The 16,160-nt window shown below is 53.5% G+C and overlaps 5 protein-coding genes across 5 annotated transcripts; 4 read left to right on the plus strand and 1 right to left on the minus strand.

Moving 5' to 3' along the window:
• Window positions 1-658: 658 nt before the first annotated feature.
• On the plus strand, window positions 659-766 carry PpBr36_10792 (uncharacterized protein; the record flags this gene model as incomplete). The annotated part of the gene is made up of 1 exon (XM_029897900.1): window positions 659-766. The coding sequence occupies one exon, from the start codon at window positions 659-661 to the stop codon at window positions 764-766; it is 108 nt and encodes a 35-aa protein (XP_029743881.1).
• A 1,596-nt stretch (window positions 767-2,362) lies between these two features.
• PpBr36_10793 (uncharacterized protein) lies at window positions 2,363-4,129 on the plus strand (the record flags this gene model as incomplete). Its single annotated transcript, XM_029897901.1, has 1 exon — window positions 2,363-4,129. One exon carries the CDS (start codon window positions 2,363-2,365, stop codon window positions 4,127-4,129), a length of 1,767 nt encoding a protein of 588 aa, XP_029743802.1.
• Window positions 4,130-4,448: 319 nt separating this feature from the next.
• Window positions 4,449-6,190, minus strand: PpBr36_10794 (uncharacterized protein; the record flags this gene model as incomplete). The annotated part of the gene is made up of 2 exons (XM_029897902.1): window positions 4,449-5,489; window positions 5,651-6,190. The coding sequence occupies 2 exons, from the start codon at window positions 6,188-6,190 to the stop codon at window positions 4,449-4,451; spliced, it is 1,581 nt and encodes a 526-aa protein (XP_029743801.1).
• A 1,953-nt stretch (window positions 6,191-8,143) lies between these two features.
• On the plus strand, window positions 8,144-9,232 carry PpBr36_10795 (uncharacterized protein; the record flags this gene model as incomplete). Its single annotated transcript, XM_029897903.1, has 1 exon — window positions 8,144-9,232. One exon carries the CDS (start codon window positions 8,144-8,146, stop codon window positions 9,230-9,232), a length of 1,089 nt encoding a protein of 362 aa, XP_029743726.1.
• Window positions 9,233-11,533: 2,301 nt separating this feature from the next.
• On the plus strand, window positions 11,534-12,764 carry PpBr36_10796 (uncharacterized protein; the record flags this gene model as incomplete). The annotated part of the gene is made up of 4 exons (XM_029897904.1): window positions 11,534-11,782; window positions 11,896-11,939; window positions 12,051-12,425; window positions 12,515-12,764. The coding sequence occupies 4 exons, from the start codon at window positions 11,534-11,536 to the stop codon at window positions 12,762-12,764; spliced, it is 918 nt and encodes a 305-aa protein (XP_029743803.1).
• Between the last annotated feature and the right edge of the window lie 3,396 nt (window positions 12,765-16,160).

Genomic DNA, 16,160 nt, shown 5'->3' on the forward strand with positions numbered 1-16,160 from the left:
GCGTCCCTGATTGAGGGTCTATGCCTTTGCTTGTTGTTTCGCGCCTTGTACCGCGCCAAACCCTGAATTTAGGCCGATACAGTGCACGACTCGTGGGGACATTGAAAACAGCATGCGAAACCTGTATTTAGGTCACTTGGTTGAGTCTGGGCCGGCCCATTTGCACCCAAACGCCAGGGACATTCGGAAGAAAAGGAGGAATCCCCCAGTTTGCACGCGTCGGCAGACCAGAACCCAAACGCCCAAACGGCCGCGATTAATTATCGTACGGTACACTGTCGCTGGGTCGGACGCCGACCCGTCTTCTCACGGGCCTCGATTCTTCCGCATCTCCGAAATGGCGTATTACCATGGAGGAAATTACATGGTTGTTAAAAATATGCGGGCCGCCTGCCAACCATTTCGCCAACCTGCTTTACAGCACTCAGTACAGTACTTTGTAGAAGACGCCTCTATTCTCCACCAAGCGCTCGAGTCTTCCCGTGGAGTGGATGAGCTGTCGTTCGTACAAAACCTCTGGGAATGTGTGTTGTTTATAGCTAACGGCAACGTACCTACGTCAAAAATTAGTGTAGCATACCAAAAATGACAGCCTGCTCCTAATGCACCTCTTGCGTCAGATAAAGCACATTTCAGCATCCACTCATCATTGCCAAAGATGCAAGATGATGGCTTACCAGTGACGCAAAGTACCCCTATCGGTTTTGTCGAAATTGTCTCATTGACAGGTTTAACCGGGGTTGTGCAGCACAACAGCTGGAGGTGAATCCGATTCCCCGTATCTCCAGATGTCTTTGGTTTTGATCTGACGTCACCAAGCAGATTTGTAAACGATGAATTCCCTCTACCCCTTTCTGAGGTTAGAGACAAGCCCATCCCAACATCTAATCAGCGCGGCCACGCGATCTCATCGTCATATTGGACTTGCCGGTAGATGCATCAGTTATCTAGCCAACTTCGCCGGGTGCCTGGAAGCTTACTTTTGCGGCAAGGGCTTTCGTCTCGACGACAGGACCAAGCATTTCTTGGCTAAACGAAACAACCCGTTGCTACGATGACGGCTGATTGCCTTCGAAACAGAGCCTTAAACCTACACTAGACGTAGGCTATAGCTACCGCTGCATCTGTCTTCAGCTGTGTCTTTCGGTGATGCTATCCTGGTCTTGGCACCACATGCCCGTCCATGATTCTCGGTGACGTTCCGGTAACGCTCACCGTGTTGCGTACCCCAGCAGGCAGGGTCGTTGCCGTGTTGCCGTTCGCCTGACTCGGGTACGGGTTTGTTTTGTGGGTAGCCCGATTCTCGAGTGGCGGCTATCGAAGGGACGCCGGCAATCAATCATCGTCACCCAACCCGGGAGACATACAGTATCGATGTCATCCCCACACACGAACAAACACTCATTTGCAACCTAAACGCCTCTTATTTGAGGATCATGAGAAGATGCATCATTGAAGCCAATCTGTCAAAGTCTGACCGTAACTTCATCTCCCGCATTGGTCATTCGATCATCGATGAGGCCAAAGTTGTCTCTTTTTCCCGAATCCCTTAGGAATAATCGATGGGGTGGTACCGAGGGTTAATATTCCAGAATAGGCCCTCTCTCGCACTTGTTCCCTCAACTGCCATCTTTGCATGCCGGGAGCTTTTCCCTGCTTCATCTAAGCGTTCTATTGGTCAGATGCTGTTGAGCCGTTGGTCCAATACTACAAGGCTGATATTAACCTTCCTTGCCTTCAAGATGAGACAAGGCGACCATCCTTTATCTACCCCGCACTCTCGTGCTATGCTACGTTGCTTGGATGCCAAGAATCACATCAAGTTAACAGTCGTCTTTGATACACACGAATAGAACTTCACCGATGCGATGATGTGATGAAGTCACAGTCAAACTTCCTCTAGCCTTGGAGGCGGTTAGGGAACAAAAGGCACTGAAGCCTCATAACAAATTGCCAGGCAAAATTCAGACATGCGCGTGCAACGACTGCGTCGATGAGGACCATCAATAGTCAAGGACTGGGAAACTTGGTTATCTTGCGGTTTGCTTGTAGCACCCCTCAATACCACGCCCGACATGCAATCACATTCGCAAATGGAAATTATCTGCACATCATGTCCTCATGTGGCCTGGGCGAACCAACCAGAACTCTGGGTAATGAACTGATGCAGCTGTACCACCAAGATTGGGTGCTGGAGCATGTGAGGGGAAGGGACAAGCTTATGAGCAAAGTTGCAGCTACAAAGAATCATGGAGCCTGTTGTCTACTTACAGACTGCCTGGAGTCTGTAGAAGCTATGATTATTGGGCCTCTGGTTAGGATGTAGCTTCACATTCGCAACTCTTCCAAGGCTTCATCCACCATGGTGCAACCACGCTTCCAGGGATCCGATTCAATTGACGTCGAGTCTCCTCAACATACAGCAGCAGGACAACGTCACCATGGCACCAACCCTACCCACGCCACGAACACCTCAGCAGGCCTCGAAGATGAAGGGATTCGAGTCGTGGAAGAGAAATCCGGGCCGGCAGCGCCGTACAACCCGGACGATCCCAAGCGACAGGTCGATGAGATGCGTCACATCGGCACGCTTGACCGGAAGCTCAAATCGAGACATGTACAGTTTCTCGCACTATCCGGTGCCATTGGCACCGGCCTGTTTGTGGGTAGCGGGCAAGCTCTTTCGCTTGCCGGCCCGCTGTCTGCCTTTATCTGCTATGCAGTGACGGGCTTCAACCTCTATTGTGTCATCAACAGCCTCGGCGAGATGGCGGCGTGGCTGCCGATTCCTGGAGCTGTTCCCATCTTCGCGGCTCGGTATGTTGATCCGGCGCTGGGCTTCACGCTCGGCTGGAATTACTGGTACCAATTCGCAATCGGGGTGCCAATCGAGGTTACGGTGTCTGTTGTCATCCTGTCGTACTGGGACCACGTCGTGCCACAGGCTGCGTTGGTCACGATCTTCTTTTTGCCCATGGTCATCATCAATTGCTTCCCCGTGCGTATATATGGCGAGGCCGAGTTCGTTTTTGGTGCCGTCAAGCTGACGACCATCATCGGGTTGATCATTCTGATGTTTCTCATATCGGTCGGTGCATCTCCGTCGGGGGAAAAAATCGGGTTCAAGTACTGGAACGACCCCGGCCCAATGAACGAGTACCCCGGCAAGGACGGCGCGCTCGGCCGGTTCCTGGCATTCTTCAAAGTATTTATCCAGGCGACCTTCAGCTACGGCGGCAGCGAGATGGTTGTTGTGGCGAGCGGCGAGACCGAGAACCCGCGACGAAACATACCAAAAGCCATCCGCCGCGTATTTTGGCGCATTCTCATCTTTTACGTTGTGGCCATCTTCCTCGTCGGGCTGTGCACGTCATCGCGCGACCCCAAGCTCCTCAACGCCATCGACCGGTCCGCCGCGGGGGCGGCGCAGTCGCCCTTTGTCATCGCCATCGACAACGCCGGCATCCGGACGCTCCCGCACATCATCAACGGCGTCGTGCTCAGCAGCGCCTGGTCGGCCGGCAACTCCTTCTTCTACGCCAGCACGCGCGTGCTCTACGCGGCCGCGCTCGACGGCAAGGCGCCCCGCCTGCTCAGGTTCGAGCGCTTCGGCGTGCCGTACGCCTGCGTCGCGGCCACGTCGGCCCTGGGGGCGCTCTGCTACCTCAGCGTCAGCGAGTCGGCGGCCGAGGTGTTCTTCTGGATCAGCAACCTGTCCGCCGTGAGCACGCTGGTCGTTTGGGCGAGCGTCTGCGTCACGTATCTTCGTTTTCACTATGCGCTCAGGCACCACGGCGTCCCGAGGGAGTCGTTGCCGTATCGCGCGTCGGGGCAGCCGTTCCTGGCGTACTTTTCTGTCGTGTTTTGTCTGACGATTGCATTTTTCAATGGGTTTGATGCGTTTTTCGACGGAAGATTCAGCGCAAAGACTTTTATCCCGCCTTATATCAACATACCCATCTTTTTGAGCCTGTTTTTCGGGTACAAGATTGTCAAGAGGACCAAGTTTGTCAAGCTGGAGGAGATGGACATCTGGTCGGGCAAGGCCGAGATTGATCGGCTGGAGCCGCTGTGGCCTGTCGTCAAGCCGCGGAACTGGCTCGAGAGGATATGGTTCTGGATTGCGTGAGGCGAGGGTCGAGCATGTCTTGGAGGGTTCCATTGATTGTCCTACATCGATACCAGTCTGTTTCTAGAGGCTTTGCTGCACACTGATGTTCTCATATTCAGTGTCGCCAACTATAATTGCACCCATTGCATACGAAAGCTATTTGCAAGGTATCAAAGTAAGTTCTGTCTTCAGATTAGATTATTAGAGATTAGACTGTTGGGGTATCTTTCCATGGCTAAAAAGCAAAACATGTACCGACCGAGCCCTTGACGCCAGCAGAACCAAATATTGATACACTTTTAAGAGAGAGAAAAAAGCAACACCCCCCTCCACTGCCTCAAGCCCGTCTTTTTCCATGTCGGCTCCTCCAATCACCCTTCTTGTAACACTTGCAAACCTCGGCCTCGACTACGCCGCACTTTAAACACACGGCGTCCTTTTGGCACTTGCAAAAGTACAGCGGGTCAGCCACGACGACCATGTTGGTCCTCTCGCCTCTGTCGACCTCGAACGTGCCATCCCTCGCCCCTTTGCGGAACCTCACCGACCTGCCGCACGAGCTGCAATCCCACCACCGCCGCCCGCCGCACCTCAACGCCTCGTCCAGGCGGCCCAGCTCGAACTGCGCCGTGTCGACCAGGCGCTTGCCGAGTGCGCGCGCCGCCTCGTCCTCGCCGCGGCCTGGCACGCCGTCCACGTCCAACTGCAGCTGCTCCAGCGCGTGGTTCAGCCGCGCGTACTCCTGGCTCGTGCCGGTGAAGGCGGCGCACTGCGGCTGCACGTCCGTCTCGAGCCGCTTCTTGATCGCCAGCAGCGCCGCAACCGGGCCGCTCCGCCCCTGCTGCACGGGGGTAGAGCTGCTGCTGCTGCTGCTGCTGCCGTTGTCGTGCCCGATCAGCGTCTCGCTGCAGGTCTCGCAGCCGGCGTGGCCTCCTCCAGCCCTCAGCGACGGCCCAGGCTTGATCCACCGGTGAGCCGCTGCCTTGGCGGCAGAAAGCCTGTCGCCGGCCTCGGGCTCCATCAGGGCGAGTATAAAGTCCCGGGCGGGTTCTGACACGCCTTGTTCGTACAGCTTCCATATCTGCAAGTCGCGGCGGCCTCTTTTGAGGCTGTGTTTGCCGCGGCTGCCCCCTTGGTCGTCAAAGGGCGTGGCGCCGGTGAGGAGGCGGAAGGTGACGGCGCCGAGCGACCACATGTCGACGGCGTATGCGACGTCTGCCCGCGCTTTGGTGAGCCGGAGAAGCTCGGGCGCCGAGTACGCTTCGGAAAGTCGGTTTTGCGGGCAGCCCGTTGTCACGTCCGACGGATCCCTGGTGACGCAGCCGAAGCCGCCGATCTTGACGACCCAGGAAGGGTTGATGGCTTTTACCATGATGTTCTGTTGGATGAGTTGTTGAGTGTCAGTTGGTTTTTTTTTTTTTTTTTTTTTTTTTTTTTTTTTTTTTTTTTTTTTTTTTTTTTGTTTCTTTCTTTCTTTTGGATTACATGTCCCCTTGTGATGTTGTACATTGTGTTCCACGAGCGTGCTGTGTCACTCACCTCTGGCATCAGATTCCGATGCACAAACCCGGCCTTGTGCATGTACCTCAACCCCTTGAGGAGCTGTTTCACAATGCCACGAGCCCCAGCCTCGAGCAGAGGCTTGGCAAGATACCTGCCCAGATGTCCCAGGGGCAGGTACTCCATCGAGACGACAACGTCCCCGTCCAGCTCGTACCAGCCGTCCGAGTTGACAAAGCAGTGCGCATACTTGAGCCCGGAGAACTTGGCCAGTGCCTCCAGCTCGCGGACATGGTCGAGGTCGGCGTAGACGAGATGGGCGTTCAGCACCTTGACGGCTCGCACCTCGGCGGTGCTTGTACACTTGTCGAGGAAGATTCGGTCCGAGACGACGGTCGACGTCCGACGCCATGTCTGCTTTACTTCGAGGGCGCGATCACCGCGGACGACGGGAGGCTTGAGGAGCGTGTGCTGAATGCAGCCCCTGCCGACTTTGGAGGTTTCCATCTTGGAGTCGAGGACCAGGTCCGGCATGCGGTGGCGGCGTGGGTGGTGATGATCTGCTGCTGTACCGGCCATGGCGTTCTTTTTGGCTGCCGACATATGGTGCTATGGGGGTTTTTTTTTGTGGGGGAAGGGGGGTGAGTGTAAAAGGCCTGTTGTTGGTCTGTCTGGGGTACAGGGATGTTTTGGTGGCTTAAAATGGTAATCGATCATTAGGTTATCTGCTCGAGGTTGGTGATCAACAGCGGATGGAATGGTAGTTGGAGAACAAAAGAAGAAGAAAAAAAGCAAAGTAGAAGAAATGGCGAGAATGCAGGCAATGACTTCGTTATTAAGTAGAAACAGTCTTGGTAGCGCGAGGCAAGGCAGAGAGTCCCGTCACGTTGGTCGACATCCCAAGCTGTTGGAGCCCTCTTTGCGCAGTCCTGGGCAGACACTTCAGGCAACCCGTCGCCAAGCTGACTATTTTTTTTTTTCTGCGACTGGTTGTTAGCAGTGGGTTCGGCATGTTGCGAGGCTTGTTCGTTTTCGTTTTCGTTCTCGTTGTAACTTGTCAATGTGTGTCTGCTGGGCCTAGCATCGTCCAGCTTGGTTTCTAGTGTAAAGAAAAAAAGAAGAAAAACACCTTCACAGCATAATTTCTTTTCCTCACAAGGCTATGCAGATCATGTTTTCGTTTTCGTCTCCCTAGTGTGTGTAACCTGCTGTGCTTTGCACCGCCCGCACCGCCCAACAGTGGTTCGAGACCGAAAAACAATTATTCTTCACAGCAGTTCTTTGTTCCGATAAGCATATACAGGTCAAGAGTCTCAGCCTTCTTTTCTTGAACATGCAATCGCTAGTCGACAAGTGTCGTCAGCGGTTCGCCAGACCATGGGATCGGAAATGGTGACAGAGCCCCTGCGTCGCGGGGTACCTGGGTCGCAGCTTTGTTGCTGGTGGGGTCGGGGTCGATGAGAACGCACGCACCGGATCAACGATGCGGTTCCGACCGGGGCTGTGGGATTTTGACGTGGGCTTCGGGAGCAAAGACAGACATGTCGACGAAATGGCGCCACCCGGTAGTCTAGTGGCTACTATTCTTAGCGTTATCTTTAAATTTTTACACATCAGTCTCGAATCCAACCAGGGCTGCTCATGGAGACCATCCCGCTGGCCTCTTTTTCGTGGTTTGGCCAATCACCAATACTGCTCAGGATTTTCTTTGCGCGAAAGTGTTTGGAAGCCCCGGAACGCACACCTGATTACTACACTGAAAATGTTGCCTCACGGCTGCTCCGACTGCCCCTCTCGATTGATGGTGTCGTGGGATTTCTGCCTGCCTGTTGCCGAGCGCTGATGACTGTGTCTCGCTTGGCAAGTAATCCCAGCTCGATGTGACTGACGGTCTTCTGAAAGACATTTCAGTGGCTTTTCTCGACCACACGTCATGTCATGGGAGCCTTCCCGCATCAGGTAAGGCGCATGCCAGTGATAAGAGATCATCCCGAAGCACAGCCCACGATCCAGAGGAACAAGAGCTAACTGCACCTTTTCTTTTTGTCTTCTTTTTCTTCTTGATTGGTGTCCATCTCTCGGTTTTGGTCAATCGTTAGCCGCTCAATCACGTTTATTTCCAAAAAGGTTTGCCTTGGTTTGCCTTGGCATGAGATCCCAAGAGACCGACCGATCCCAGTTCCCTCTTTAGGCAATTCAACCTGCGGGGGGGGAATAACTGGGGCCCTTTGGGGTTTTAGCCCAGAACTGGTGCTAGACTCGAGTGCTTCCAATTAATTGATGGAAATTCCACCAAGCATATCCCACAGTCTGGGCTGGTTTCTGACCGGAGGCTATCGTTCCGTCGTCCTCGTTCGTCGTTCCTGCAGCTGTAAAATGGTACCTGGTGATCTCATCAGCACTCTAGACCAACGACCTTGGATAAATAAATAAATATGGTCGAGATGCCCGCAAAACAGCAAGCCTCTGCCACGGGCACAACCCGGCCACCTAGGCTGCTGTGCTCAGCCACGACCCCTCCACCCAGATCAAATGGCACCAACCCAGCTCCGCTCCCTGCTCCACGCACTCATGGCAGCAGCGACGGCGGCGGCCGAGAGCACGCGCTTCCTGGGCCGCGTGAACCCCGCGACGCGCGAGCTGACCTGGCCCGCCACCGGCATCGCCGTCGCCTTTGACGGCACCACGGTCAGCATCCCCATCACGTCGCAGTGGGGCACCGTGGCCGTCGAGCTGGTGATCGACGACGGGCCACCCATCGCCATGCCGAACGTCGACGGATCCGCCATCACCACGCCCGCCGCCCTGCCAAAGGGCCGCCACACCATGACGGTGCGCAAAAAGTCGGAAGCGTACTTTGGCAGCCTGTTCCTCGGCCACCCCACCACGGACGGCGAGCTGGTCGACCTCGCGCCTCGGCCCGGGCGCAGCATCGAGATCATCGGCGACAGCATCAGCGTCGGCTACGGCCTCGAGGGCGTCTTCCCCTGCGCAAACGCCGCAGGCAACGAGGCCGCCACCAAGACCTACGGCGCCCTGACCGCCAGGAACCTCTCGGCCGACTACTCCATCGTCGCCTGGTCCGGCAAGGGCGTGACGCGGAACTACGTCGCGCCGGGCCCGGACCTGGACCCGCGCATGCCCGAGCTGTGGACGCGGTGGGGCGCCGGCGACGAGCCCGCCAGCTACGACTTTTCCGCCGCTGCCCCCGTCGACGCTGTGGTCATCAACCTCGGCACCAACGACTTCTCCTTCGACCCGGCCATCCGCCCGCAGCTGGACGTCGCGGCCTTCTCCGAGGCGTTCGTCGGGTTCCTGGAGCAGGTCCGCGAGGCGTACCCGTCCGCCGTGGTGTTCTTGACCGGCTCGCCGCTGCTCAACGACGCCACGGCCGAGAAGCAAAAGAGCAAGCACAGCGCCGTCATGAGGGAGGCGGCCGAGCGCTTCGGGCCCGACGTGCACTTTGTCGAGTTTCCGACCCAGGACGCGTCCAACAACAACATCGGCTGCGACTACCACCCGTCCGCCAGGACGAATCAGGAGCTGGCTGTCATTCTGACGGCGGCGATGCGGACCGTCATGGGGTGGGACGGCTGCAAAAGGTCGCGTTTCCGGGCATGATTGACCCGACCCACCTTGCCGTCGGGGTCGTTAGTCCGTGAGCCTACCGAGCCAGCTCTTGCTTCCATCTCATTTGTCTCTGTGTCGCCGGGCCCGCCGACCCATAGATACGCCACCCGGCTGGCTGACAGTGGTCATGTCCAGTTATCAGTTTTCAAATAAAGAAAAACAAACCCTGGCTGACTGTCACACCGAAAATACAAGCATTCTCAAAAGCTTCATTCATGCTTCCAAAATTTTGACCAAACTCAGTCACAATGGTGTCTGTAGGAACATGTGTGATTCGTAAAAACAGCGTGGACTTGCTTACGGCCAGTGCCCCCTTTTGTAAAATGAAAAAAAAAGGGGTGGATTTCAAGCAGCCAGCAGTCTCCTGGCAAGGCCCGAGGGCCTCCTACTTATGAATATTCCAGCCCTAGACCGCTTGCCGTGACGAACCTGCGGAGGCCAAGGCAGGTGGCAAAACAACGTTCCCATGACCCTATAGTGCTAATATATGGTTTAATGTCGTACCTGGTTCAGACGAAGGCTTACCTACCAGTGGCAACATGTGTACTGATTTAGGCTTTGGCTTCATCCATGTCTCCTCCTGGCCGAACATCACGGAGCCACGGTTGGTCCCCCCAAAAGTATCCTGCGCTCCATCGTCCGTACTAGTATGGTTGCTGGTCTCCCTCGTCCAAACTTTTCACTTATCCTCTGCATGGTCCCAGGACCCTGATTCTCAAGTAAACAAGTTTGCTCGAGTTGCGGTGTAGTAGCCACCTCCCACCATCTGAACTACATGTCCCGTCGGCAGGCCAGCTCCGTCCCGGTTCGGGGCCGAGATCTGTGTTTGGGTGTCAGGCAGACGCCCTTGCCAGTTTCCTGGAGAGGCGTGTCGTTATCCCGTCGTTCCCGCCAACGGGGGCCAAACTGCCCCCTCCTAAGAAATCTTGGCAGCTACCTGAGAGAGCGAGGCAAAGGGGCGGCGGATATACCTCCTCCGTCCGAAGCGAGTAGCACCTTTCTTGATTTCTAGTGCTCAGCTTGGCACGATGTGTCCCTGTGAAACTCGCGGCCCTTGTCCCCCCCTTTTTTTTTTTATTCAACTGTGGTTCAGACCATGAGAAGAAGGAAAAAAAAAAACTGGTTTGTTTGCTGGCCGTGCGCAAAGCGGTGTCTGGTAAAGGGGCGGGGCATCGTATGCTCTTTATCGATTTCTCTCGGAACTTTTCCGGATGAGCTACCCGAGGAGTTCGTGAGTGTTGGTCATTAAACGCGTCATTTATCACAGAACAGAGTTTGCTTGAACCTTGGCAGGAGAAATTCGCAGCAGTACTACGGTACTCGGTACGATGGTACGACGATTTGGGTGAGTCCACTTTTTGCCTCCTCAGGGGTCTCTCAGGGGTCGACAAGCACAAACAAAATACTACTTACTACGTACATGTTCCTTGGTACGGTTCATACCACACAAGCACTGGTCAGTGCGATATACCACTTACGGACGAGAACTCATTTGCTTTTTGTCATGACCGTTCTGCACCTTGGATTTCATCAGCTCTGACTCATGAGACCTGCATTTTGCCCTCGTACCTTGTGCCATCGTTTTCCCTTCCGGACCCTGCATGATAATGTGGGGTTCGCTGTTGGTCACATTACCGCTCTCCTACTCTTTAATGTTTCCCTAATATAACTACCCGCCACCATCATTTTGCATATTCCCGCATACCTTCTGCTATGGTAGTCAACCCGCCACAGGCAGACACTGCAACCAATCTACAACGACCATGGCTCACTGGCTGGTATAATCACTATGGTACAGACGGTGCAGATTTAATCTGTGCTGTGAAACCCCAACACGCACCATTTATACTTTTTAGCACGACTCGATCCGTCTGGTTGGTTAATGTAGATTGGGATCCCCCAACTGGCTGGTGGCCAGATGAGGGGAATAACTCCGGTGTTCAAGGGTTTTGGCTGTTGCGATCGGTTCGAAAACGTGACGGCTCGGACATGATCTTTGATGCAAACGTGAAAACTGTATTCACACATGCAGGTGCTGGGGATTGATAAAATAAAGGGGTTCCCATCGAAACCTCGGTGAACTAATTCCTCACCACCTTGTCCCTCCACCGGTCAACGTTCACCTTGGGACGTTTGTGCTTTTACTCGCCGTGTTGGAAACGCCAGGCTTTCTTTTTTTTTCTTTCTTTTTTTGGTAGGGTCGAGTATAATAAATCCCAGCAGACGAGAAAAGAAAAAGAAAAAAAAAAAATAGCAGCCAAACTCTGCCAAGAACCGTCAACGCGCGTCAACATGCCGTCGCTATCGTCGATCCTCCCGCTCATCACGTCGCTGATCGGATTCGTCGGGGCCCAGGACGTGCCTCGTGCGGTTGCTCGTGCTCCCGCCACTTGTCCCCTGACCTTTGACGGGCGCATTCCGCAAGATGCCACGGCCAAGACCTTCACCACGACCAAGAGCCCCTTCGACCCCAAGAACGTGCTCGGCAAGAACGTCACATGGGATCAGGTTATAGAGTTTCCCAACATTCCTCCGTCGCGGGTAAGTGAGAATGAAGAAGCATAGGTTTCCTTTTTTTTCTCTAGTTGGAGGTCATGTTCTGCATTCTTCTCCGGGCAACGGAACTAAATCATGTCCGGTTCATACACGCACAGTTTGACAAGCAAGCCAACACCAAGCCAGTTGGCCTCAGCCTCTCGTAAGCACAAGTTCCCCCTCGTCCTCTTTTTACAGACCCTCCTCTGTCGCAGAGCCGGAACCGCACCCTCCATTTTCCACCCTCCTCTTGTACTCACCAAACTCTCAACAGCGACAAGTCCATCTTCCTCTCGGGCACCGAGGGCATGGAGACGGCGCTCCGACGCACCGAGCTGGTGCTCTACAAGCGCAACGACACCGTGTCGGGCCACGTGACGTGGCACCTGTCGGTGCGGACGGACCCCAGCCGGCCGCTCAACTACTCGCACGAGTACCTCTTGGCCTTCCACGAGGCGCAGGACTACCAGGCCGACTTTTGGAGCCTCAAGGTCGGGACGCCGATGCTGTCGCCGCTCGGCACGCCGCCGGAGAAGGTGGTGCGGCTCGAGGGTTGGAAGTGGGACAATCCGGTCAAGACGTTCTGGCAGGCGCCGCTGACGGACGACGTGTGGCATAATTTTGGGATTGGGCTGGACTTTAACAAAAAGTATATCCCTCCTTTTTTTTTTTTTTTTCCTTTCTGTCTTGGTCAACAAAACCCCTCCCCTGTTGATTACTAACATCTCTCCTCCGCAGCCTCATCTCGCTCTTCTACAGCACAAACGACGACCCCCTGAGGTTGGTCGTGCCTCCCACCGCCAACAACATCTCGGGAAAGGCGCCGACCACGCTGGGCGAGACGCACTTTGGCCTGCAGAAGCGGCCGGTCGGGGCGAACCTGGAAAACTTTCTGTTCAACGGGACGCAGCCCAGGGGGATCAACGAGGCGTTTTTCTTTGGCGGCATCTTCCAGGACAACAGCGCGAGCGGGTGCATCACCGTGTGAAAGAAGAAGAAAAAAAACTCTTCTTGTAGACGAGCGCCAGTATAATCTCTCACCAGAACTGTCCCTTGAGCGGGGCGGGCCTACCTAGGTAGTAAGAACGGATTTGGACAAAAGGACTCTCTGATTCTTGATTAATTCACGCCAGCAGCGGTGGTATGAAAACAAAAAAAAGCCAGAAAAGCCATTTATAGAGCTGCGCTTTGTTTCTGTGATTGCACAGTGAGCGGTCGTGAATAAATTGGCTTCCATCTGAGCCAGGCACCGTTTAATCTATTTTCTGCATCAATCTCACACGCCCGGGTCTAGCTCCTTTGACGTGTTTGATGGAAATTGCACACCTTGCCACTCTCTTGCAAACAAAACTATTAATATGGGTGGCAAAAATTTCTGGAATACAACGTCACCTATTTTTAGACTGTAGTGATGCCAGCTAAAACTTTCAGGATTTATTGAACCGCTGGGAAAGGTAAATTATGTCTTGGAAAAGTACCGCCATTCTCAAACAATCCAGCATCACTCACCGTTCCGTACCATACGTCTACTCGCCAGATATAGTTATGATTAACCTCCAAAAGTGGGAACCGTTGCGAGTATATCTAAACCATACCGTTTAGACGCACTTTTATCTCATCGTCTGATTCTGCATCTATAACCCACCCCCCTTTTGATATCTTGCACAATCTCACGCGGGCCCAACCCTGCCGCCTGTGGTATTGGTCTGGATGGCTTTGGAGCACCTTTTGTCCCTGCCAAGATCGGTCGCCAAGGCAGGAGACGATGCACGACCCAACCATTCTCAAAGCTGGAAAACCTGCCAGCCTTGTTTCGGTTGGTTTTCGGTCGAGCTCATCCGGGAAGGGATCCATCTTGCTTCTGCTTTGCTCCGGCTCGAGTGGCTCACAGATTGTCGGCGCGGCGGACGAGCACGCGATTCGTTCCGTCGGGTGAAGGCGGGCCGACCATCCGACGGCCTTCGGGACTGCAGATGGCCCGCCTCCACCACTAAGCCTGGCGTAGATCCAGCTTCCCAAGGCCACCGGAGAGGGATTGAGGTTGCCGAGTGCAGCCTGCCAGAGGAGGGCTACTGCGGATCATGAGGAAAAGGGTTTCATGATCGCGGCTTCTAGTTTAGTGCTCTGGTGTAATGTTTGACTCCATCACCATGTCGATGCTTGATATCGTTTGGCTGCTTTATGGTATTGCTGGCGATTACTCGTTTGAATTCAAACATGCATATAATTCTTCCAATTCTTATCATTTTGTGATTGTTTTCTTTTTTTCTGCGGGGTGATGACAGTCTTGCTCCTCTTGTTGCTCAGTGTTCACTACAGACCAGAGGTATGTAGAGGTGCGCACGCCAGGTGAATGGTAATCTTGTGCGATGCCGTTTGCGACCGCCTGAGTATTTTTCAAAAGAAGCAACCGGGCCACACATCGAAAAAAATCCAAGATGAGCTATCTACCACTACGATATAGTCAGTCAGCGAAAACCTATAATAACATTCAGTGGGCGCCTCAAAGCCATCCAGAATACCGATTTGTGCTAGGCCTTGACTTGACGTCAGCATCTCCATTGTCAGCTTACACGCCAAGGCATCATCACCATCATCAGTGCCACCAACGGCTCGTTGACGTGGAGAATCTCACGCGCCAAGTCTTTTGATCAAGCAGAACGACCTTGGGAATAAGATTCTGCTCGAAAACCTTATGATATGACATCTCTTGCAGTGTAGGCTTGAGTGATCTGTGATGCTGCTTTTTAACATGCAGCGCTGCATTTTGCAAGTGACCTCGCCTGCTTTGGAAACTCTCGTTGATAAGACGAAAAGACTCCTATTACCCGTTCTTCTAGTAATAGTTTTCTCGATTCTAGTGCTGATCATGTACAACAACGGTAGATGACAATAAACCTATAATCAAACACAACAAGCCATTGACGGGAGGCAAACATGTCTAGCGCGATACTAGTTTGGAATCCATAATGCTCTTATTAATGGATGATGCAAGACTTGACCAAATATTCTCCAACTCAAATGAATATTCCATAACCCACCGGAAATAACAGTCGCAAGGTCCTACAGACGGCATCAAACAGCAGGGTAATTGTGCATATCGTCCCCAAACAGCCGTGACCGGCAGTGGTATAAGATGTCCAGGAATTCACGGACTCATTCTTTCTCTAGAACCTTACGATGGTCGGCCCAATCTTTCCAGGGGCAGCCTCAACGGTCACAGTATGCAACCAAGCGCTTATGACAAGGGCATATATATCCCTTCTCCCACACCCAGAAAGGCAGAATAATCAACGTTGGAGAACAGGTTTGCCAGCGGCAGGAATGTATCAAGAAGCCCCGACTGGCAGAACAGTAGAACATAGACATATACCCCGGCAAACCTTTTTTTTTTGTCTTCGTTTTCTGTTACCGTCCGTCGATACCGTCGCATCGCACGTGAATTTGTCAAATGGCATGCGGAGCCGGCCATGTAACAGCCCATGTTTGATAAGCAAGGAAGCTGATGAGCGTGGGCCCTCCCCCGCCATCCCGTCCTCCTCCTGCTCCTCCTCTTGCCCATGAATATCGATTGCATGAACCAAACCTCCCTCACTGCCACAGTTTCCTCGCCCCCTCGACCTGGAATCATCATCAAGGTGTGGCGAAAAGCCTAGCACAGCTTGGCCTTGCTCGACCAAGAAATAATCGGGCGGTTCCCAGCTCAGCGCATGGTGGTGCGGGCGTCGATCCCCGTAGCTCCCGTGGGTGGGAGATCAGGAACCACGGCCCTGGGAAGCAGATTGTGTCGTCGGGGCCTCGGGCTGTTTACTCATGCCTGACAGACGAGCAGAATGATACCTGTGTCTTTTTTCTTTTTTCTTTTTTTTTTTTTTTTTGTTCTTATCAAAAAAGTACGTGTAGGCTTCATCATGCATTTGATCAAATGTTACTTTGGCACTTGATAGCAAGAAGATTGAATCAATCACGAGCTTTGGTCTCTGCACAACAAGATCAGAACACGCCACTTTTCAAGATATTCGTCCCGTCTACTTGGGCAAGTTTCCCAAAAAGAAAAGGGATAGGACGGTCCTCGGAAATCCTGCTTTTGACAGGCTACCAGCAAGTTCCCTCGACGACTCGTACACACTGGGCCCGCGGACCGACGACAGAAAAAAAAAAAAAATCAACAAAAGGTTCCGTTCAGACTTGATCCCTACTGCGTCTCTTTGAAACCCCTTGAACCGTGTCCCCGGATGGAGTCTTTCTATCCCCTCATGATCAGCAAGCTTTTTGTCCTTTTTGTCCTTTTTTTCCCCTCGTAAGCCCAGGTCACAAAGCAAAAAAAAAAAGGTTCCAAGCTACGATTGGCAAAAACTCGAGGCGTGCCTACGGAGTCCCAGAA

This window comes from Pyricularia pennisetigena (assembly GCF_004337985.1).
Source record: "Pyricularia pennisetigena strain Br36 chromosome 4 map unlocalized Pyricularia_pennisetigena_Br36_Scf_11, whole genome shotgun sequence".
NCBI lineage: Eukaryota > Fungi > Ascomycota > Sordariomycetes > Magnaporthales > Pyriculariaceae > Pyricularia > Pyricularia pennisetigena.